General features: G+C 38.4%; 1 protein-coding gene across 1 annotated transcript; it reads left to right on the top strand.

Moving 5' to 3' along the window:
- Nucleotides 1-20,406: 20,406 nt before the first annotated feature.
- LOC113320798 lies at nt 20,407-24,810 on the top strand. The gene is made up of 2 exons (XM_026568691.1): nt 20,407-20,721; nt 23,240-24,810. The coding sequence occupies exon 2, from the start codon at nt 23,927-23,929 to the stop codon at nt 24,734-24,736; it is 810 nt and encodes a 269-aa protein (XP_026424476.1). The 5' UTR covers nt 20,407-20,721; nt 23,240-23,926; the 3' UTR covers nt 24,737-24,810.
- The last annotated feature ends 627 nt before the right edge of the window (nt 24,811-25,437 follow it).

Raw genomic sequence — 25,437 nt, 5'->3', positions numbered from 1 at the left:
TTGTTGCCCACTAGTCACGATCTGTTTATATAAAGACTTGGTAGTGAAATTGCCATTGGCTTCTAGGTTCCATACCAATTTCTATGCACTTGCCTTGTTGATATTAACTGTTCTAACTCTTTCCACCACCCCTCTCTAAAACCAAACTTTCAACATATTTGTATTCCATTTCAAACTTTCACCCGTACATTCAATTAGCTCAGCAACGAATATGATATTCTTGCTTTGTTGGTTTAGTGATTGTAAATTACCCAGTATCTCTGGACACCACAAGTCCTCCCAAATTCTGATGTTATTCCCATTTTCAACCCTCCAAAGAGTTATTTCTGATTCTTGGAATTTCTTTATTGATGTTCTTCCAACCCCATGAAGCTGAGTCAGGACACATCTTTTCACTGTTTAAAAGGCTATGTTCCTGGTAGTACTTGTGTTTCATTACTTGAGCCAACAAAGTATCTGGATCATGCAAACGTCTCCAAGTAATTTTTGCTAACATAGCATTGTTGAAACTCTGCAGATTCAAGAGACCCCCCCCCCCCCCAATTCCTTTAGTACACAAACGTCACTCCAAGCTTTAGGTATACTCCTCTGGATATTGAAATATCTTCCCCCCAAAAGAAATCACATTGGATCCTGTTAATTTTGTTAGTAACCACAATAGGAATTCTAAAGCAATTCATTTGGTACATAGGAATAGAAGTTGTACAAGTATGAATTAAAGTAGACTTGGCAGCAGGCGACAAATTCATATTCCAGTTTTGAATTATGTTTTCGACCCTAACAACAACATCTCGAAAAGCATTCACCATAGAAGTATGTGTAAAAAGTTATGTGCCTAGGTACTTGTCATTCAAACCTATCCTACTAACTCCCAAAATGTTTCTAAGACTGTCAATAGTGTTCTGGTGGGAGTTTGTACTAAAGAAAATTCCCAACTTGTCAAAATTTATCAGCTGACCTGAAGCATTACTAAAATCGGTAAAAAAAATTTAGGATGTTCTCACCTTCTGAATTATAGGATGACGAGAAAACTAACAAGTCGTCAGCAAATAACAGGTGGGAAATGGGTGGTGCATTGTTCCCAACTTTTATCCCATGGATAAGGTTAGACTCTTCGGCCTTATCTATAACACGAGATAACACTTCCATACATATTAAAAGGTAGGGAGATAAAGTATCTCTCTTCCTTAAGCCTCTATAAGGGGTAAACTGATTCCCCGATACACCATTTACCAGGACCGAAGAAGAAACAGTTTTGATACATTGGTGAACAAGCTGACACCATTGTTCACTAAAACCAAACTTCCTCATGACATTCAACAAAAAATTCCACTCAACCCTGTCAAACGTTTTCGACATGTCGATTTTGATACCCATTAGGAACTCATTTCCCCTTTGGGCTCTCATAGTATTTTGTACCAACCCAAAGGAAAATGTTATTTTGTCCTATATGTATTTTGGTACACCCAAAGTAATTTGGTACCTCTATTATCAATATTGCTTTTGTCTTGGGTTTTGGGCTAACCTCCTCTCTTATTTTCTTAATGGTTATGCTTACACAACTGGAGGGTTTGATATGCCACGCATCGGCTAAGATCTATCTAATTTTCTAACTAGCGTCGGGTCTGGAAGTTTCAACCTCTGACCCTTATCACATTCAAACTTATCTATATAAAAGGTAATTGATTGAATTGTCCATTTATATTAACGAAGTATCTACAAGTTGAATCTATGGATTTCTTCTTGATATTTCTCTATCGGGTTGGAAGTTTCAACCTCTCATCCTTATCATATTCAAACTTATGTATAAAAGGTAATTGATCGATTTTTCCATTTATATTTACGAAGTATCTACAAGTTGAATCTATGGATTTCTTCTTGATATTCTTCTATGAGGTTGGAAGTTTCAACCTCTCATCCTTATCATATTCATGTTAGTCTCTATGTTGGTTTAACAACAACATGATTTGTATTCCTTTAAACTGGATTAGTATTAATCCCAAAAAAATAAGGTTAAGGTTTGTTCATGTTAATCATGTATGTTTAAAGGTACTCAAAAAATGGGGGTCTAACAACCACACCCAATATTTCGAAATTTGTATGGACTAACTCCAATATACTTCCAAGAGAATCAACTAGACAGTCAGACTCAATCAAGGAAAAGTATATCCAAGAGTTATATCTTTGTTTATTAATGTAATCAACAAATCAAGGTGATATAAATCCGTGAGACTGATTAATATAAGAAATAACTTGGACAGTATCAAAAACCAAATCCAAGAGTCAATTAATTCAATGAACAAACCAAAGGTCGGATTCACAAATTGGTTGAACTTACGCACAACCTGTGATATTTTAATTATATAAAGAATATAATGCAAAGAAATAACACCATAAATTTTGTTAACGAGGAAACTGCAAATGCAGAAAAACCCCGGGACCTAGTCTATGTTTGAACACCACAATATATTAAGCCGCTACAGACACTAGCATACTACAAGTTAACATCATACCGAAATGTAGTTGATCCCTAACCAATCTCACATTGATTAAGGTACAGTCGCGTTCCTTACGTCTCCAGAACCACGCCGGATTCTACGCACTTGATTCCCTTAGCTAATCTCACTTGCAACTAAGATTTGATACGACCTAAAGTCAAAGACTTAATAAACAAACCCGTCCCACATAGAAAAGTCTATTTAGATAGATAATTATGTCTCCCACAGAAGTACCTACAAGGTTTTGTTTCATCTTTTGATAAATCAAGGTGCACATGAACCAACTGATATACCAAACTTATATTCCCGAAGAACAACCTAGAAATATGAATCACCTCATAATAACTTAACTATATGGAAGTAGAACAAGCTATTTTGGAATCACAGACAATGAGACGAAGATGTATGTAACTAATTTTTATATCTTACCTATCGAAGATAAATCTCGAGAAAATCTTAGAAAATATAGTACTCAATAGGATAGAACAGTAAAATCAGAACACACAACTACAAATAAAATAGTTGGATCTGGATTCATAATCCCAATGAAGTCTTCAAGTCGTTAACCTATAATGGTTTTAAGAAAAACCTAGATTAAAGGAGAATAGACTATAATCCCAACTAGTATCACACATGATGTGTGGGGATTAGGTTTCCCAGTTTCTAGTGTTCTCCATTATATAGTCTTCAATCAGGGTTTGATAGCTTAGAAACAAAGCAGTCAGTATCCACCGTTAGATGAAAACCTGATTTAAGATTCAAGTTAAGTTTTTTTTTAAACCAAAGCAATATCTCTCCACCGTTAGATGGTCTTAGCTTGTTACACGCAAATGAAATATACCTTTATTTATATATAGGTAACTGTACCAAAACATGTACACTTAGTTGGCTCAACAATATTTAACCGAAGTTAGCCATACGAACACTTTCATATAAACCTTGTTCATCTTAACACATCTAGTTCAGATGACTCAAATGAAACTAGTTATGTTACTCATAGAGTTGTTCAATTGTTTATATTCTTATAGAAGTATACAAGACACAATTGAAGCAAAATCGGGTTTGGTTCACTCGAATTATTCATGAACATTATAGCCATGGTTTGCAAAGATTGAATTCCTTATTATATAAATTTATTTTTTCATGAGTATGTAAGCATACTTTACCGCTTTTAGAACTTAACCCACTCAAGTATGCATATTGTACTCATACTTAAGTTGCCGGAATTGGTATGTGTTCCCCAGTATGCAAACGAGTACGCAACTGTCGTTCACGACCGAACTCAGTTGAAGTTAGTATGCAAACGGGTATGCGTATTATAGTTACCCGATTGTCATAATTAGGTTTTATTACCTAACGGTCAGAGGAGCACTATTTCAATAAATGATTAGACCGGTAGTTAATCATCCTCTCACCAACTGATCAACAAAGGACTTTGGTGCATGCTCACTCGAGCACCTGGGCGTTACATGGTTGACCCATCATCCCATGTAGGCGGTCCCTCCTTCGCTCAGTGACTTATTTTCAGTAAGTCATCATTTGATCAACAATCGATCAAAATTAGGGTTTTTGAACAAATCATAATTCTGAGCAAATTCAAGCGCTAATAATTTTATGTTGATCCAGCAATCAACGTTATAATTAATTAAATAATATTTGGTCTAGCTACCAATATTTTAATTAATATTTTATTTGGTCATGCTACCAATAATCTATCAGCTGAGCAATATTTGCTCAGACGAGCAATATTGATTCAACTATCAATATTCAACAATTCATCATACGAGCAATATTTGCTCAGACGAGAAATATTGATTCAACTATCAATATTCAATAATTCATCATACGAGCAATATTTTCTCAGACGAGGAATATTGATTAAACTATCAATATTCAGTAATTCATCAAACGAGCAACATTCGCTCAGACTATCAATATTCATCATGTTGATCCAATTATCAACATTTATTCAAGAAATGTACGTCCCAACATACATGTTCAATCCACGAATCATAGAGCATTCGACAACCATGCTCGAATGGACAATACTTAGACTCATCGTATAATTAGTCAATAATTGACTAATTAAATGCACGTCTGCCTTGCAGAATCCAAAAATCATGAGACATAAATCATGTCACATGGGGGGATATTAATTAGGGTTTTGGTTTGGCGACCTATGACACGTGTGTCCATCCACAATTTGAAATGTGAGTAAGTCGTGCAAGTATTTGAGGGTGTTATCAAAGTAGTGGGTAGACGGTAAACCAAGTCTCTGCACGATAGAACTGGTCTAACCACGATTTTCCACTTTCCCACTCTTTCAATCAAGCAACCTTCATACTTACTAGAGATCAATGTGTTTACTATTCTGGAAATATAAATAAGTCTCTGAATCGATGATTGGACAAGATAGACAACGTTCGTCTAACAGAAGAATTCTAATCCGAGCAATCATTCTCAAGAATTCAATCAATCAACCAAAACTTATTCGAACCCAGCAGTTCATTTGCAGAAACCCACAACACATTCACAACTTTTGATCATCATTGATCTCACAAACTTCTGAGCTTCCCTCCTACAGATCAACCATCTTCCCTCTTTGTGACCGAATTGATTCTAGAACGACCATTTCTTGGTTTAGGCCGGAGTCCTATAGATTGATCTCTCGAATTCAAAGCACTCTCGTGCAACGCACATGTTTGAGGTTAAGCAGTTTTCTCGGTTGAGGAGTCTCTTCTGCACGATCGTCTCTCCACTTTCCCAAAAAAACTAGTAAATCATTTTTCCCCATTAACAGATTGGCGACCACAGTGGGAGATTAATCTCTCGGTTTCAATCTCAAATTTTCACAAAATGGTTGATCTTAGGTCAGGTTCAGTTACCAATCCTAACCCAAACAGTGCTAGCACTAGCAACAACGTTGGTACTCCAGTTCTCGTTCCCAACAGCGACACTACTGATACTACCCCTCCTCAAACCAACATCGAAAACAATCCTCTCTCCGGAAGGTCTCTTGAAGAAATCAGAAAAGATCCACTTACCATAACCGATCTCATAAAGATTTAGGAAATCCTCGCCAAGAATCAAATAGACATGGAAACAACATATAAAGAGCTATGTGCTCATCTCAAGAACCTCACGAACAAGTTGTCACCTGTACAGACTACACCTAAGCGTCAGTCGGAGAAAGGAAAAGGGAAAGCCAAAGAAATATCCACGGACGCTTACCCTGAAACCTCTCCAATCCATGTCCCAGATGATAACGAAGTTCAAGTAGACAACACTCCAGCGAATGAGCCATCGAATTTCATCACTCGTGAAGATATGAAACACCTCTTGGAGAATCGTGGAATGAACAAGACATCTTATTTCCATCGTTACCAACCTCCATACCCTGCTGCTATACAGAGGATTCCTCTTCCAAAGGGTTATACTTATTCAACGTTCACACTTTAGAATGGAACGGGGAATGCCCGATAACATGTTTCTTGATTCCTGGAAGTATTAGGAGAACATGAACACAACCATGTCATCCGTATGAAAGAGTTCTCAAATTCTCTAACTGGTCGAGCATATACATGGTACAACAACATCGTACCAGAGAGCATCACAGGTTGGGAATAAATGGTTAATACTTTTTACCAGAAGTAATTCTTTGTCTCAGATAAGATTACTCTATCTGACTAAGGAAGAATGTCTCAAAAGAATAATGAACATCCTACCTGAAAATGCGGGGGTCTAATAACCACACCCAACAATTCGTTTGTCAATCTGAGAGGACTTACTCCAATATACTTTCTATAGAATCAACTAGACAGTCAGACTCAATCTAGAAAATAGTATATCCAAGAGTTTATATCCCTATCTATCTGCAACCAAAAAATAGAAATCTGCGAGCCCGATTGAATACAAGAGAAGTAACTTGAACGGTACCAAATACCAATACTCAAGTATCAATCAATTTCAATCAACAACCAAAGGTTGGATTTCCCATTTGATCGATTCAACGCATAAGTTGTGATATTTCAAATATATAACAAAATATAATGCGGAAAAGAAATAACACAGACACCAGAATTTGTTAACGAGAAAAACTGCAAAAGCTGAAAAATCCGGGACCTAGTCCAACTTTGAACATCACACTTTATTAAGCCGATATAGACACTAGCCTATTACCAATCAACTTCGGATTAGACTGTGGTTGAACCCTAATCAATCTCACATTGATTCAAGGTACAGTTGCGCTCCTTACATCTCTGATCCCAGCATGATACTACGCACTTGATTCCCTTAGCAAATCTCACCCACAACTAAGAATTGCTACTACCCAAAGTCGAAGACTTGATAAAAAATTTTGTCTCACACAGAAACGTCTATTGGAATAGACAAATCTGTCTGTTATAAAAATACCTATGAGGTTTGTTCAGTCTTTTGATAAATCAAGGTGAACATGAACCAATTGATAAACCGGACTTATATTCCCGAAGAACATCCAAGTATAATAAATCACCTCAAAATAATTTAAATCGTATCATGACGAAACTAGATATTGTGGAATCACAAATGATGAGACGAAGGTGTTTGTGATTACTTTTTATCTTGTTACACACAAATGAAATGTACCCCCATTAAGGTTTATGTAACCGTACCTAAACGTGTACACTATGTTGGCTCAATAATAGTTAACCGAGGTTAACCATACAATCACTCTCATATCAACCTTATTCATCTTAACCATAACTAGTTCAAATGACTCAAATGAAACTAGTTAAAGAGTTGTTCAATTGCTATCTTTTCATAAAAGTATACAAGAACACAATCTAATCCGAAGTTGATTGGTAATAGGCATTATAGCCACGGTTTGCACTATAGCCACGGCATTAAGAACACAATCTTTTCAATTGCTATCTTTTCACTCGAATCAATTCATGAACATTATAGCCACGGTTTGCAAAGATTATATTCCTTATTATATAAATGTTTAAGTTCATGTACACAACCGATTTTAGAACTTTAACCTTCAAGTATGCAAACGGGTATGCGTACTTGAAATACCCGGACCAAGATTGGTTTCCGGCAGTACGCAAACGGGTATGCGTATTTCCAATCCCAACAGAAATTCTCGGACATGAACCTCTCGCCAGTACGCGCACGGGTACGCATACTTAGGTTCCCGGAATTCACAAACTAACAGGTACGCGTACGGGTACGCATACTATAGTTCTCGGACATGTATTACAAATGTGCAAGAGTGCATGACATGTCAAATCCAATAATGGTTAAATATTCTAAACTCTTTATATTTCAATCATTGAAACTTTCTTAGAGGATGACAATAGTCGTTTTCACACACTATTAACATCAAAGCGATTTTCAAGTTATTGAAATAATCATAACAAAACATTCCAAGTCTACACCAAATGATTGTATCACAAAAACCATGTAAGATGTTTACTCGGAAATTTTCACATGATCATCTTTTAACTTGCGTCAAGAATATAAGATGAACCTGGTAGAAGCGAAAGCTTTCCAACACATATTCCGAGAAATATGTAAGTGAGTTAAACTCAACTCGAAATCTCAAATGTGTATAATAGAAAACTATATCGTAATACGACTTATGTCTCAATATAGGAGATAAAGTATAAATAGACTTTCCAAGTGATAGATGAGTTTCAGTCGCCACATACCTTTTGTTGATGAAGTTCCACAAGCTCCCCTTATTAGTTCTTCGTCTTCAAATGATGAACGCCGTGAAGTCTAATGCTCAACTACACAATCTATGTCCTAGTCCGGGACATCTATAAATAGGCTTGAAAATGCGGGGGCCTAACAACCTCACCCAATATTTTGATTAGAAATTTGTATGGACTAACTCCAATATACTTTTTAGAGAACCAACTAGACAATTAGACTCAATCAATAGAAAAGTATATCAAAGAGTTCTTATATCTCTATCTTTTGATTTAAATCTTATTCAAGCAATCTGCGAGTCTCGATTAAATACACGAGAGATAAACTTGGATGGTACCAAAGACCAATGTCCAAGGATCAATCAATTTCCAATCAACAACCAAAGGTTGGATTTCACCATTGATCGATACGACGCACATCCTGTGATATTTCAATTATATAAAAAAATATAATGCAGAATAGAAACAACAGAGACACCATGAGTTTTTTTAACGAGGAAACCGCAAATGCAGAAAGACCCCGGGACCTAGTACAAATTGAACACCACACTGTATTAAGTCGGTACAGACACTAGCCTACTACAAACTAACTTCGGCATGAACTTTAGTTGAACCCTAATCAATCTCACACTGATTCAAGGTATAATCGTGCTCCTTACATCTCTGATCCCGGAAGGATACTACGCACTTGATTACCTTAGCTGATCTCACCCACAACCAAGAGTTGCTACGACCCAAAGTCGAAGACTTTAATAAACAAATTTGTATCACACAGAAAAGTTTACAGGGATAGATAAATATGTCTCCTACAGATAAACCTAAAAGTTTTGTTCTGTCTTTTGATAAAAATCAAGGTGAAAAAGAACCAATTGATAAACCGGACTTATATTCCCGGAGAACAACCTAGTATTATCAATCACCTCACGATAATCTAAATCGTATGGTACCGAAACTAGATATTGCGGAATAAAAAATGATGAGACGAAGATGTTTGTGATTTCTTTTTATCTTGCCCTATCGAAGATAGAATCTCAAGTCAATTATTTCAATTGAACTCGTACGATAGAAAATGGCAAGATCAGAACGCTCAACTACAAGAGAAGTAGTTTGGTCTGGATTCACAATCACAATGAAATATTTTAGTCGTTAATTGACAGGGTCTCGAGAAGAAACCTACGATTAAAGGATAATCGACTTTAGCAAACTAACTAGTAGCACACAGGAGGTGTGGGGATTAGTTTTGCACAGTTGCTAGACGTATCCTTATATAGTTTTCAAATCAGGGTTTGCAATCTAAGTTACCTTGGTAACAAAGCATTCAATAATCACAGTTAAATGAAAAACCTGATTTATCCAAGTTAATATCTTTCAACTGTTAGATCGAAACATAGCTTGTCACACACACAAATGAAGTGTATTCATTTACGCGTACGGGTATGTGTACCTTATCTATCGGATTTTGAGTTGGTTTTACTTTCCAAACTCAGTAGACTTTTTCGGGTAAAAAAGTTCCGCCAGTACGCGTACGGGTACACGTACCTAAGGTGAATGGTTTTTGAGTTGTAAACTTCAAACCCAGGAGAATTTTACGGACTTAAACTTTCGTCAGTATGCGTACGGGTACGCATATCCAACCTGTCTCCTTAACTAATACCGCATACACATATGCACACACTTTGTTTCTGGCACATGTATTTATACAAAAATGTGCGAACACACTAAATGCTTACATCCATAGGTGGTTACGTATTCTCAACTCTACATTTCAATCATTGAAACATTCTTCTATAATGTTATAACAGTTGTTAGACATAAAGAATCGACTATCGTCATCAAAGCTATTTTCAAGATTGAAACATCATCATGAAGTTATTCACGGGTAAAGATGAAAATGGTTAAAGTAAAATCTAACCAACACGTATTTTGATAAAAAGATAGGCGAGTAAACTCAGCTCGAAATAGCAAATGTGTATGTATGAAAACTATCATACTTATACGACTGTTTTCTCAAGAGTACGAGATAGAGTAGATATACTTTTGAGTGACAATATGATTTCAAGTCTCCACATACCTTTTGGTCGGATTAAGTTCTACCGGTTCGTTGAATAGTTGTTCGTCTTTGCAATATAATCACCATGGAGTCTGAAGCTCATCTATTCCTAACTATCCTAGACCAAGACTTAGTAATAAGTATACTATAAATCAAGACATATAGTTTTGATCACTAATATTGACAAACATCCTTGATATAGAAACACATGCGAGTTCGACCGAGCGATGCTTTAACATTCTCCCCCTTTGTCAATTTTAGTGACAAAAATATCAATACATATGGATTACAAAATAAATAAAACTTTGTAGCTTCTCTTCCACATGATTGATCTCCTTGGTGCTTTAACGTTACTCGAAAACTTCGTCTTTTCCAAGTACTCCCATGATTCCAAAGGTTGTAATTTCAGCATCATAGTTGCTGAAGTCCGTAGCCATAACAATGTGAAAACAAAAGCTCTCGATCATTGTTATACAATGTCATAGTATTATTACACCACATCAATGTTTTCATATCACAACTTCGACAATAATACTATGGTGATATGTATCACCCCCCATTAGTCAATACTTCGCCTCAACATGAAAACCACTCCCCTTACATAATGACCCGTAAAGCACGTAAATCATATGTATTTGTAGTGTGAACTACACATTAATTCTCCCCCTTTTTGTCAATAAAATTGGCAAAGGTACGAAAACAGGATCCTAATGAAAATATTTATGGAGACACTTCAGGACTAAAGAAAAGTACATACCAACTTGTTTAGATGCAATCATAAAGCCTAATCTAAATGCATTCATCACGTAGTTTATAAAGATACATGATAACTTCTCAAATATTCCACAACCTTACTCCCCACAAAGATATGGAAGTTAAGCACGAGTTCAAAAGAACTCTCCCTCATTTGATGTCATTCCCAAGAGAACAACAAGAGCGACCTTAATTTCGAAAGAAAAGAAGGCTTTTACTGTACACCAAAAACCATAAAGAAATGATTTTCTATATCCAAAAAAATCAATTAAATTAACCACAAGAGAACCCATGATTCATTTAATCAGAATACTCAACCAAAATAACCACAAACGAACCTATGATTAATCTAATTGGAAATGCTCGACATAAGAGAACTTATGGAGCCACGACTAAGTTCACCATAAGAATGATTAACTCGATCGTCTTATGCTCATCACAAGAAAAACTTATGGAGCATTGCAGTATAAACATGAAATATGGATCAAGGAATGATCAATTATGCGACATATACAATGATTCATTCTATTTTCCGTCACTATTTGCACAATGACATACAATAGACATAATCCTTGCGAACAGAAAATTTTAGCCTATCTTTCATCAATAATTGACATAATAGACTTAACTTTTGTTTGTCAAAAGTTCATTCCTTCTTTTATCAACACATGCAAAACGACATATAAAGAAGATAACTTTTGACATCATATGGGAAAATGATAGTTCACGGACGCAGACACATATATCCCATAACATATTGCAACAAAACCATAAAGATTAATACTGCAAAAATCATCTTCCAAACTAATTTTTAGAATTTAAAGAAATAAATATGAAAAACAAAAAAAAAACAAAACAATGAACATAACTATGTGTACTCACATTAATGGCTATTCCAAACTCTAGTTATTCTTCCTAAAACATAAGAGAAAAATTCTCATAAGAAGACTTTCTAGACATTAGTATCTTTGAGAACTTATGTATCGTTCCCGAACTCCTTGTCGTCAACACCTATTGGAACATAGGGTTCGTGGAGGAAGGAGTCAATACCAACAAACCGTCTTGGATGAAGATGTCGAACCAGGGCCTTCTGAATTTCCAAAGATCTTGACACACAAGCCTTTATTTCTCGAATCTCCTTTCTTGTCTCTCTCAACTCATCAAGAACATCAGAGAATTTATAAAGTTAGAAGGAACTTCCCTTGGCTTCCTCACATTCCTTATTTTTCTTTTCAAGGATGGAGACGCGAGATAATTTTCTTTTTCCTTGGTGATTGATGGCTTAAAAATCATGTTGGTATCTTTACCATATAAAGACATGGTGCTTGGAGTTTCCATGGTATGGTTTTGTGAGAGGAGTTCACAATTAAACTTCAACAAGCAGTCTTAAGATATAAAGAGTATCAGAGACGGAAAAAGTAATGTAGGGATTTGAAACCTTTAAACAGGTTCGTATATGTCCAACTCACAACCCGATAAAGAACATAATTGTCGATAATAACCCTCTCCTTGTGGCAAATTAGTCACTTCCAATACCAATAGTGATATGAAGAAATTCCATAGCCAAACAACTCAAAGCTAAAAAGTAAAAACAAAAGAAAAAAATATTTTTTATTTTAATTTTAAAGCCTGAGGTGTGAAATTGTTCTCTCTTTTGAACAGGCACATGAGACAAGATGCAAAAAAAAACAACACAATCAGGTTGTGCTGTGGTGAATAACGATTTTTCCACCATGACCCTTTTGTACGGAATCAATGGAGCTCTGCTTTTCCGTATGTTTAGACCAGTTTTTCCTCTCTAATGGTCTATATCTTTCTTTGGAAACCAGTATTTTCGAAGAGGATAAGATCTTACATACCTTAGCTTTTTCTACGTGAGTTTAAGCTTATTGGCTAAACGATCTGCTCTTCGTTAAAGCTTGTTGATATATCTCATCTTGTGTTTGTACTTGAAACACTTTGAAAATGCATGTCCCTTGAGAGAACAATATGAGCATGTCAACGCAAGAATGATTCAGGGGCCTTTGAAATGCAAGATCCTAGGCACATAGTAGATCCTGAAACATTGGTAAAGGATTTCCAAAAGACGAGTCAGATTATTCCATCTTGATTGGGCTCTCTTCTAAAATATTATCAAGTTTGGGATCTCTTCTAAAAGAATATTCCATCTTTATTGGGCTCTCTTTTAAAATATTATGTATTTCTACAATTATCAAAATCAATATTTTCAGACAGAAGAGCAACACTTGATTTCTTATCTTCATCAGAATCATAATTGTCAGACATCTCATCAAGTGTCGCAGCAAGACCTTTGTTCCCAATGTATTTTATACAATTTGGGCACTTGTTTGCAAATGACCAAATCCTTTACACTTAAAGCACTGATGCATATCCTCGTCAACAGTTTCATCCGTATCCCTGTTTTTAGGAGGAATACGATTATGAGGTTTGACATTATCTCTGGAAAACCGTTTACTTCTCTTCAACAGAAAATCTCTAAACTATCTTGTGATCATCGAGACTGATTTTTCAAGATCTTCATCTGATGAATCTGTCTTAGATTGATCATCTTCAGAGATATACACATTTTTAATTTTATCAAGTAATTTTGTGTCTTTCAGTGCTTTGAACACAACATCCTTATATTTGGACGAGTGTTCGTGATCAAAGATCTTAAGCTTCCCAACCAACGTATTTCTGGAGAGGTTATCAAGGTTATTTTCCTTAATGATGGCATGCTTCTTAGAATCGCATCTAGATGGCAGTGATCTGAGAATTTTCATCAGAATGTCCTTTTCAGGAATAATCTTACCCAATGCAAAAGATGCATTAATAATTTCAGACACTTTGTGATTAAACTCATCAAATGAATCCCCATCTGCCATACGAAGGTTGTCCCAATCGGGATTAGGGTTTTGAAGCCTAGCTTCCTTTTCACTGGTATTTCCTTCGAAAACGGTTTCTAAGATATCTCACGAATCTTTAGACCTAGTGCAATTTGATACATGGTGCTGAAAATTTGGGGTAATGGCATGTATGATGGCATCCAAACCGTCGGAGTTTTGCTTTGCAGCAAGTATCTCTGCAGCATCGTATTCGCTAATATTTTTGGGAACACTAACGTTACCTAATGCAACAACGGGAGCATCATAGACATTAAAAACATATACCCATGGTTGAAAATCACGCGCTTGAAAAAACGCGCGTATATCAATTTTCCACCATAAGTAATTTGATTCATCGAAGACTGGTGGTACGTTAATAGAGATAACACCTCTGTCCATAGAGTCAGATCGCTACAAAACACAGACATTTGAGGTCTTGAACGTGTTTGCCTGCTCTGATACCAATTGAAAATGCGGGGGGTCTAACAACCTCACCCAATATTTCGGTTAGCAATATGTATGGACTAACTCCAGTATACTTTTTAGTGAATCAACTAGACATTTAGACTCAATCAATAGAAAAGTATATCAAAGAGTTCTTATATATCTATCTCTTGATTTAAATCTTATTCAAGCAATCTACGAGTCTCGATTAAATACAAGAGAGATAAACTTGGATGGTACCAAAGACCAATGTCCAAGGATCAATCAATTTCCAATCAACAACCAAAGGTTGGATTTCACCATTGATCTATACAACGAACATCCTGTGATATTTCAATTATATAACAAAATATAATGTAGAATAGAAATAACAGAGACACAAGAAGTTTTTTTAACAAGGAAACCGCAAATGCAGAAAGACCCCGGTACCTAGTACAAATTGAACACCACACTATATTAAGTCGCTACAGACACTAGCCTACTACAAACTAACTTCGGCATAAACTGCAGTTGAACCCTAATCAATCTCACACTGATTCAAGGTATAATTGTGCTCCTTACGTCTCTGATCCCAACAGGATACTGCGCACTTGGTTCTCTTAGCTGATCTCACCCACAAACAAGAGTTTCTATGACCCAAAGTCGAAGACTTAATAAAAAAATCTGTATCACACAGAAAAGTCTACAGGGATAGATAAATCTGTCTCCCACAGATAAACCTAAAAGTTTTGTTTTGTCTTTTGATAAAAATCAAGGTGAAAAAGAACCAATTGATAAACCGGACTTATATTCCCGGAGAACAACCTAGTATTATCAATCACCTCACAATAATCTAAATCGTATGATAGCAAAACTAGATGTTGCGGAATCACAAACGATGAGACGAAGATGTTTGTGATTTATTTTTTTTTGCCCCATCAGAGATATAATCTCAAGTCAAATATTTCAATCGAACTCGTATGATAGAAAATGTCAAGATCATAACGGTCAACTACAAGAGAGTAGTTTCCTCCGGCTTCACAAACCCAACGAAGTCTTTTAGTCGTTAATCGATAGGGTCTCGAGAAGAAACCTACGATTAAAGGAGATCGACTCTAGCAAACCAACTAGTAGCACACAGGAGGTGTGGGCATTAGTTTCGCATAGTTTCTAGACGTCTCCTTATACAGTCTTCAAATCAGGGTTTCAATCTAAGTTACCTTGTATTTGTGGGTGAAAACTATTTCTGCTGGTTTTGGTAATTTGGGGTGTGTGGATGAGAAATGAATCTAAACCCTAAACAAATGCATTACATGGGAGTGCTTTTGATTCGAGATATCAATCTGTACAATTCTGACCTAAACGAAGAAATGGCCGTTCCAGACTTGCTTCGGTCACAAAATGAAGGAGATGGGGTTGATCTTAGGGAGGGAAGCGAAGAAGGTGTTGAGATTGTGAAGGTGTTGGTTGAGCCTAACCAACGTCTCTCGTGGGAAGTGGAGTGATGGATTAGTGGGGTCATGTGTGAGTGATTGCATGATCACGCCTAGGCCCACTTCTCCCATCATGACTAACCGCCCATGTCTTCCTGACACGTTCTTGTGATGGCGCGTTGCACGCCGACTCTTTAAACCGCCATACCAATACCACAGTAAGTATCCCCCAGTTTGTGACATGCTTGATGTCTCGATTGTGTGGATCGAGGTACCCACAGAAGGTAGCATACGATGCTGGGTTAAATAACTAAGTTATTTAGGAAGTCGATATTCATGAAATATCGTGTATACTCTATACATATAATGTATCGAATATAATCAATGTGTATGAAGCATCGTTGTTTTAAGGCTTAACGGAGTTAGAACAGATGCATGCTTAGCTATCTTCAAATGATAGTTTGGAGGTTGCACAGGTAAGCGCTCCCTTGGCCGATCACATGATGTGGTAGAGTGATGGATGGTAATCACCACGACACCTTATTATCCATTTAACTCCTAGTCTGGGATGTCTAACTAAGCTGGTAGAGTTGGACGGATGAGATGATATATAATACTCATATGCGACCGTTGATGAAGTTTTGGGGGTTTGAAGAGGTGCGCAAGCATCACTTTTCAGCTTGGTCGAAACCAAGCATGGGAGGTGTTTTTGGCAGGACCGACCGGGCAGGCGTGTAAAAGGCTTGCCGGTGTGCATGTCCATACCTCACTGCCCCATGAAGATGCGATCTAGGCCACTCAAGTTTACCAGTACAGAGGAGTGGCTGAGATCTATTTGCGACAGGAATCTTGTGCCGCAAAGGATTTACAAAGGGGCGCGGCATAATGCACACGAATCGAGGCATCTGGTCCCGCCTTGCTCTGTTCGGCCGGAAATAGAGGTAGACGGGCCCACGGTGATCATTTAGATACTCTCTAGACCTCCTTAGTCTATTCCTGCACCCTTTATCCAGGCTGGCGAAGATGGACGCTCGTGATCCAATTACGAGACATGTAATATGCCGCAAACCCTAATTAGGGTTTTATGTTGGTCGCACGCATGCTACTTTGGCCGGAAGAATTTGCATGCTATGCTCTTCGTATGGATTGGCCGACCATGTGGGACCCACATTAGGCCGGTCGTGAGCATGGTGATACCTGACCGACGGTCATAGGCCTGATCTAAGCCATCCAAACATGCCGGTGAAGTTGGATGGTCCTGATCAATTTAAGACCCTTAGTGGAATTTCCTGCAACCCTTTAAACCACACGCCGATCCAACTTCAGGCAACCGCACGTCATTTCGTGGCTAGGTCAGGGGAGAATCGATTATGCAGGTAGTAAGGGGGCCCGCCAGTGTGTGCCATGGCACTTTTCCGACCGGGCTTGGAGCAATCCACGCCGTCCATTCGTGCCGGTAAAGTTAGACGGCCGTGGATGTTTTAAGAATGATGCGGTCGGATTTTGTCGCACGAACTTCTTCAACTGTTGCACACCAGCCTGGACATCCAACTCCAGGCTGGGGTTTGGTGGCTATTTGATGGGCGTGACTTGCACCTGACCGTCCAGGACATAAACGGGCCCGTTGGTGGTCATCCCGGTGGTTGCATGCTCCTGCTAGGGTTCGTATAGGCTGGTTAAATTATGCGGCCAACTTGTGTGGTCGTGATAGTTTCTGAGACTGACATGGGAAATCCATATTTCCCTTAAGAAATATACTCAATCGGGCTAGTATAACACACCGAGAGATGTATGCTCAATCGGGCTAGTATAAAACACCGAGAGTTGTGCCCTATACGGGTATTTCGTGCATGCCTCATTATTGACACTTGGAGATTCGTGTTACTCTGCTGAGACTAACACTCAGTCGTCATGCCGCACCAATAATGAGAGTTCTGCGGGAACAACACAGAAAATACAAGACTAATCGTGTATTAATTAATAATGCTATAAATTCACAGGGTATATGGGATTGTTGCTACATGCTACAACCTGGATGAATTTTGTATATTTAATTCACAAAATACAGGGATTATTGTCACTTGCTCCATTCTAGGTGAATTAGTAAAGTGAAGAAGTATTCATCACTTATCAGTGGTTTTATCATTTGTAGGATGTCAGCGCATAAATTTGGTTTTACAATTTTAGCCCTAAACTAAAATCCACCATCAAAATTAAGTCAGCTACCTAACATGCAATGGTTACACTATTGTGGAGTGCATTATATGGTGACAAATAAAGATAAAACTTTTGAGACAAAGTTTAGATGTTACCAGGAGAGATGGGTCGTCCTATCCTTGGAGCATGTCATGTTCAAGAGGTGTCCAGGCGAGCGTTACCTAGCATGATGTCGGTCTTTTCTGCTTCGATCGACCTTGTTATGCCTGCTTCAGTCGAGAGCCTGCTTCGTGATTGCTCCATCGAATGTCGGTCTTGCCTGCTTCGATCGACCTTGTTATGCCTGCTTCGGTCGAGAGCCTGCTTCGTGCTTGCTCCACTCGAATGTCGATCTTGCCTGCTTCGATCGACCTTGCTATGCCTGCCTCGGTCGAGAGCCTACTTCGTGCTTGTTCCGCTCGAATGTCGGTCTTGCCTGCTTCGATCGACCTTGCTATGCCTGCTTCGGTTGAGAGCCTGCTTCGTGCTTGCTCCGCTCGAATGTCGGTCTTTCCTGCTTCGATCGACCATGCTATGCCTGATTTGGTCGAGTGTGGGACCTGATGTGAGCGTGCTTGCTTCGAACATGGACAGTTGTGCATGCTTCGATCAAATACGGGTCCACCGTGTACATGTTTCAGACGTCGGACCTGTCCCGTGCCTGCTTTAATCGACCTTTCTATGCCTGCTTCGGTCGAGCTTGAAACCTGATGTGAGCGTGCTTGCTTTGAACATGGGCAGTTATGCATGCTTCGATCAAAAAAGGGTCCACCATGTACATGTTTCAGACGTCGGCCATGTCATGTGCCTGCTTTGCCCGTACGGTTGATGTGCTTGCTCAAGCGTCATCCTTGCTACTTCGACCAAACACCGACCCTGCTATCTTGACCAAACACCGACCTTGCTGCCTTGATCTTGCTGCATGCTTCGATCAAACGTGGGACCCACTGCGTGCTTGTTTTGCTCAAAAATGAACCTTGTGTGCTCAAATGCGGATGTGGGTCCTGCAGAGAACGTTGAAGCAGCTTCTGGAGAGAACAGGTCCCAGAGAATGTTGAAGAAGCTTCTGGAGCGAGCAAGTCCCAGAGAGCGTTGAAGCATCTTCTGGAGCGAGCAGGTCCTGGAGAGTGTTGAAGTGTTGGAGCTGAAACGCCTTCTTCTGGAGAGAGAGCTTTGAAGCGGCTTCTACTGGAGGGATCCTTGAAGCGACTTCATCTGAAGGAAGCTTTGAAGCGGCTTCTTCTGGAGGGAGCGTTGAAGCAGCTTCTTCTGAAGGGAGCGCTGAAGCGGCTCCTGCTGGGGAGAGTGTTTAAACGGATTCTTCTTCAGTTTAGTTCCCCCTTACGAATTACATTCTTCTTGATTGACCATCTCTCTTATATTGAAGAAGTTCTTGACTGACGGTGAAGGAATTTCATGCTGAGCCTCAGTCCCCAAGCGTGGTCTACGTGGCTCTATCTTGTATGCTCGATGGGTCTTTTGTACGTAGTGGTCGTTGATATGGTGAAGCTCTGGATTGTATCAATCGTCGAGCAACAACGGTTCTTGGCAGCAGCTGTGATCAGAAGAGACTTGTAGGGAGAGGCGTGGTGGAAACTTGCACGAACTTGGCACCCTCTTAAGTCTCAGGTGCAATATCCTTTGGCAACACAATTACTTCTTCCACGGGAGACAAATTCTGAAAGCGTGTATCATTGATGTATTTACCGTCGATCCAGATATGGAATATCTTGGACATTGTTTCATCATTGTGGCAGTCGTGCATGTGGTACTAGAGTTGAAGTTAGCAATTTTGGACACGCAGGATGTTGTATCTCGGTGGTTTTCCTCTTACTGCTTCAGTGAAACTGCTTACATAAGGCTGAAGGTTGTATTGCATGTTGGCGAGATGTATGCTTCCACGAACATCGTGAGGCTCTTCATTACTGTCAGGCTTGTTGTTTCTAGCAGGGCAGCTACCGTGGAAACTGAGCGTTTAGTGATGAGTGTCAAATATTGTATATATATGCACCTTTTTATTGGCATTTAACTCATCTTTTGTGCGCTAACTCTCCATTTTACATATTCTGTGTTTTCGTTGTTTTCAAGAATAGATACTTAAAACTGTTTAATTTTGTGTTTTTAGGTTCTAAATAAAGCTTGGGTGAATTGCGGAGCGAAAAGAGCAGAAAAATGGTGGAAAGCCGATAAAGACTCCCTCAAGAAGGCAGCGAAGAATGTTGTGCGCAAGACTCAGAGGCTAGAAGTGGGATAAGAAGGAAGAATTTTTCTTAAAAGATAAAGTGGGCTTGGCATGTCCAAGGCCCAAGCTCCAACTCTAAACCAAGACCAAGATCCAAGCCCGTCTCAACTAAGACCGTCAGATCGATCCATCATCTCAAATCATCCATCGGTTTCGTCTCACTGTGCATAAAACTCGCTGTCCCCGCCTAACACCACAACACCTAACACCTACTTCCCCTACCCAAAACATAACCAAACAACCTTTACTCCAATTCCATCGACTTCTTCTTCTCCTCCCTCACCCTCTGCAACACCACGACTCGCTGTCACAGTGGCCTTCACCAAACCTCTACAGCCACCCTACATCAACTAAGACCGAAACACATCACTACCCCCATCATCCTATGCTACATATTTCACTGATTTAACACTCCCTCTCTCTGTTAGGGTTTTGAAATCGATGAACTAGGTTGAGGGACATGGCAGAGGGAACTGAAACTAGAGCTCGAGCTTTGCAGCAGCATGGAGAGGAGGATGGAGTGGAGCAGAAGCAGGTGGAATTTGGTAAGAATTCGACAACTCCACAAACCCTAATTTCTACTGTTAATTTGGGAAAATTGTAAACCCTAATTTTTAGGGTATAAATAAAGGGTGTGGGTGTTGTAGAGAAGATAAGCCTGGGTTAGCCAGAGCAAGCCAATAGAGGCCTGGACTATCCAGTTCCCTCAAGTGTTTATGTCAGTTGAATTTCAGTTAGTGTAAAATGCTGTTAATGGGTAACATTTCAAGTTCAGTTATTTGTATGTGTGTTATCTTCATGTTCTAAGTCAGTTGCCAGGGTTTAGATGAAGCCCTGATATGCTTCTGTGCATTGCATTCTGCTTATGTTACTCTTGAATGTTTAAATTGTTCTAGAATAAATTTAATCTTAGTGCTTCAATACTTTACTTTCACAATGTATGTCAGGCATCCATTGTAGTCAGGATAACACTGTGTTGATTGTGCTTCAGCTCATGCCTTAGATACTGTTGTTAATCCCTTGACTAGTTGTGCTTAATTAGACGTTAGTGCTTCAGATTGATACTTTAGTTGCGATTGAATTTTCTATCGGTGAAACACCTTAGATATAGGGCAGACTTGAATCTTCGCCCTTATCTGTTACAAGGACAAGAGTCATATGATCAGTTGAATACATAGTGCATGTTAGGGGTAGATTCGACAATCCGAGTGCCTTCACTCTCAGTGTTAACATCTTTACCTTTTACATCTTTGTTTACTAGTCAGTCACTACAAATTCTGTTCTCTTGTTTACTTCATCTGTTCTCTGTTCTCCTGTGCATCTTAGTTTGTGTTATGTTCTCTAGCATTGCATCTTAGTTCAGCTTCACTGCACTAGTATTCCCTGTCTTCTTCACAGCCTAGGAACAATTCAGCTTAAGCCTTAGAAACTTCAACTTTACACACACAAGTCCCTGTGGGTTCGATCCGTATTTGCCATGTTCTCATTTCAGACACCGTGCACTTGCGGTTAAATTGTGGGCATATTCCCAGTCCCACCAAGTTTTTGGCGCCGTTGCCGGGGATTTGGTAGCTGTGTAGTTGATTTTTTTTTCATCTTGTATCTTTGCTGTGTAGTAGCATATTCGTCTTAGTAGCATATTCATCTTGTATCTTTGATGTGTAATAGTGTAAGCATCTTGTAGATCAGTAAACATCTTCCTGTAACTGCACCTTAGTTCTGTAACTTGCATCTATAGTTGTAGCTTGTCTGTTGCTACCTCAGCTGTAATCTCTTAGGCATTTGTAACTAGGCATTTGTACCAAGCATTTGCATTTGTATCTGTAGCTGTAAGCATCAATATTTGTAGGTCTTTACTTTAGTTCTGCATCATTTGCATACTTAGCAAACAGTAACCTTGTATATATGTGTTAGATTTTTCTTTGTTTCTTTCACCTGCATAAACTGCATTTTGTTTTGCTGCATCACCTAGTTTACTGCCTGTACATATGTGTTTAGAATATTGTTGTAGTTTTAATTTTTCTGCATCTCAGAACTTGTCTTAGCTGTAGTGTATCTGCCATTTTGTAGTTGTTAACTTAGCATCACTGCATTTTCATTTTCCCTGCATTCCATTTTCATCTGTACCTTGACTACTGAAAGTGTGTTTTTCAGTTCATCTGTAGCTTCTTAACTTAGTGTAACATAGTTCAGTTTCTTTACTGCATACATACTTATCTAGTAGTCTTAACCGCCATTCTGTAGCTGCACCTGCACCATCTGTCCTGTAACTTAGTTTCAAAATTACCTGCATTATCACATAGCTTGCATAGTTTACACTTTATTTGCATCTATATTTCCTTAGTATAACCCATCTGTTACATATTTTGATCTCAGTGTCAGTTTTAGTTGTTATCCTGTAGCCAGCCTCATCTTGAGCTAGCAAAAGTTCACTATCACCTGTAGCTAGTTGTATTCTGCAATTTTAGATTGTACATATTTTTCTTATAGTATTTTGCAGTTGTTTATCATGTTGCATCTAGTTATAATATCATTAATGCATCTCATGTTGTAACTTAATACCATCTTAGCTTTGTAGTAGTAACTATAAGTTTGAATTTCAATCATTTTAATTTTCATAAGCTGCATCATTGTTTATCTCATATTCAGTTTGTAGTTCACCTGCATCATTAGCATCATTAGCTTATCATTGTTTATCTCATATTATTTGTAGCTTTATCTTCTGTCATAATCTTTTGCATCATTAGCTTTGCATCATCACCTTTTGTAGCTAAGTTAACCCATCTGTATAGTTTCATTAGTTGATCCTTGTTACTGCCTACTTCCCAGTCTAGGTCTTGCCACAACTGCATCTGTTACTGCATTTGTTACTGCCTGCTACTCAGTCTTAGGCTTTATCAACAGTTAAATCTCAGTACTTGGGGTACTTGAGCATTGAGTATGCATATCGGCCATTGGGTCATTTTTGTTCTGTACCAATTCCAACTGTAAAATTTAACATGTTGTTAATGTGGTGTGGTTTTGTCATCTTGAACTGAAAACTCTGAGTTGTGTGCTAAACAGGTACTTTTGAAGTTGTTGTAGAGCCAAAGAGGAAAAGCGAGGAATTGTGGTGCTGCACTGGTTTGTGAAAGACAAAGACCCAACTGGTTTGTGCAATGGCTAAAAAGGGGTAAGCCTAAACTTTGGGCTCAACTTCAGCCAAACTAAAGTTTAAACCCAGCTGAATTGTAGATAGTGGGTTGTGTTCACTGATTTTTGGGCTTCGAATTTTTGTTTGAACCCAGCTGAATTGTAAACTGTGGGCTTTTGATCACTGCACTTTGGGCTTAAAATTGTATTTAAACTAATCCCAGCTGGTCTTTGTTTCTAAAACACCAATCAATGGGCTTTGTAAACTGAATAGTTGGGCCTCTCACTCAAACTATAAGTTGTCCCCTGGGCTTCGCTCAAACTGAAAGCAAAATTTTAGACCTTGTTCGCACCAAAACCGAATTTTCGGCCTTGTCGAACTCAAATTCTGAAACCCATTAAAAACCAAATCTTCCTTTCACCCATCAAATACCCCTAATCAAAAACCAAAAGTTTTTCAAACCCATTAAAACCAAATTTTTTCCTACAACCCATAAAACCGAAAATTTTACAAACCCATCAAAACCAAATGTTTCCCGCAAAAATCAAAAAAGTCCAAACCCATTAAAACCAAATAGTGGGCTTTGTAACATAGTTACTTAGATTTTGAGCTTAATCATGTCCGGATTTTGGTCTGCAACTGGAGATTCGAATAAGTCCATTAGGGAACTTGCTTATGGGCATACTTCGCATTATAAGCCTCCGACAGACCATGATGTCAATAGTTATAGGGATTATTATGGACATTTTCATAGTCTTGAACCTCAATACATGAACCCTAATAACTATGCACACATGTATCATCCTCCACGGAGAGAATATGAACATTTTGTTGATGCCTCACTCACACAATCAACACTTTTTGATCAATTAGAAGCTAGAGTCACTGCTTTAGAAATGGAAATGCATGAGAACTCTGTCACATCTGATTCACCTAGGCAACCTGAGATCTATGCTTGTGCCATATGTGGTAGGTTATACCACCCTGTTGAGAATTGCTATGTTGCACATGATTTTAGGCAGTCTAGAGGAAATCCAAGGTATGAAATACCCACAGATTATGATACTGGTAGTCATTGGAACCATAATCAACCTTTCGAAGGTTGCGATCAGTTTTTGATAAACTCTAATGACCAGGAACCCATGTATCAGATTGCTGAAGACTCTCCCTGCATAAGACGAATTCATGCATATTTAGATCAAATTATGCTTCATATACAAAATGAAGGAGAGGAAGAATTTCACCATGAGATGTCTGTTATCCCTAATGAATTTGATTCTGAAAATAGTGTTTATAATTCTACTCATGCTAGTAATATTGAACATGAACCTAATATAGAGGTAAATGAGTGGACTAGAGACACTATAGTTACGAGTAGGGAATGGCATCCTTGTTATGATGATGATGATGATGTTATGTTATGTTAGAAGAACATGTCTATGCTGAAAATAGTGTGGAACCTTTGGGTTCAAATACATTAGGCTCCTCTGCCTCGACCTTCATGAATGATGTTTCTTCTAGTATTCCATATACATGTGATGTTTCTCCTGATTTGACGATGCATGAGAATAAATCTGTTGATGATGTTGATGATTCTGATTTGTGTGATGACTGTGAGCATGTTGTGACACTTTCAGATGACTTAGGAGATATTGATGTGACTAATAATGATGTGCCTATCTTCCTGCATAAGTCACAGCCTGATGACCGTACACCCAACCTAGATTTGGTTTGTACCAATATTGTCAAACCAACTTTTCTGAGAATACTTAATCTCTGTCTGGAACTGTGTGCTTCCCAAGTCCTCTTGGACTATTTTGCATCTAAATACAATACCGTTGAGAAGCCACAATTAGAATATGCATGTCTACCTGTTCCTAGCAAAGTTCATTTTGAGTTAGACCTTGTGCATGATGAACCTCCAAAAATGCGAGATTTTGTATCCAATAGTATATCCAGTGTAAAATCCAGGTTTGGGGGTAGCTCATTTTTTTTTGCAGCCTCACTTGCACTGCTATCCTATTTTAACTGTGTGAGGCTGTTGAAATCTCTACACTTCATCTTTTGGACTCTTTAGATTGTTGGTGTATGGTGAAATTCTCTTGTATATAATCAAGTAGGTAATGTC

Source organism: Papaver somniferum, chromosome 11 (assembly GCF_003573695.1).
Source record: "Papaver somniferum cultivar HN1 chromosome 11, ASM357369v1, whole genome shotgun sequence".
In the NCBI taxonomy this organism is placed as follows: Eukaryota; Viridiplantae; Streptophyta; class Magnoliopsida; order Ranunculales; family Papaveraceae; genus Papaver; species Papaver somniferum.
This window is presented reverse-complemented; position numbering and strand designations above follow the sequence as displayed.

Excerpts from the sequence above, each read along its gene's own strand:
- LOC113320798 (XM_026568691.1), top strand. The coding sequence starts at position 23,927 with ATGTCCGGATTTTGGTCTGCAACTGGAGATTCGAATAAGTCCATTAGG.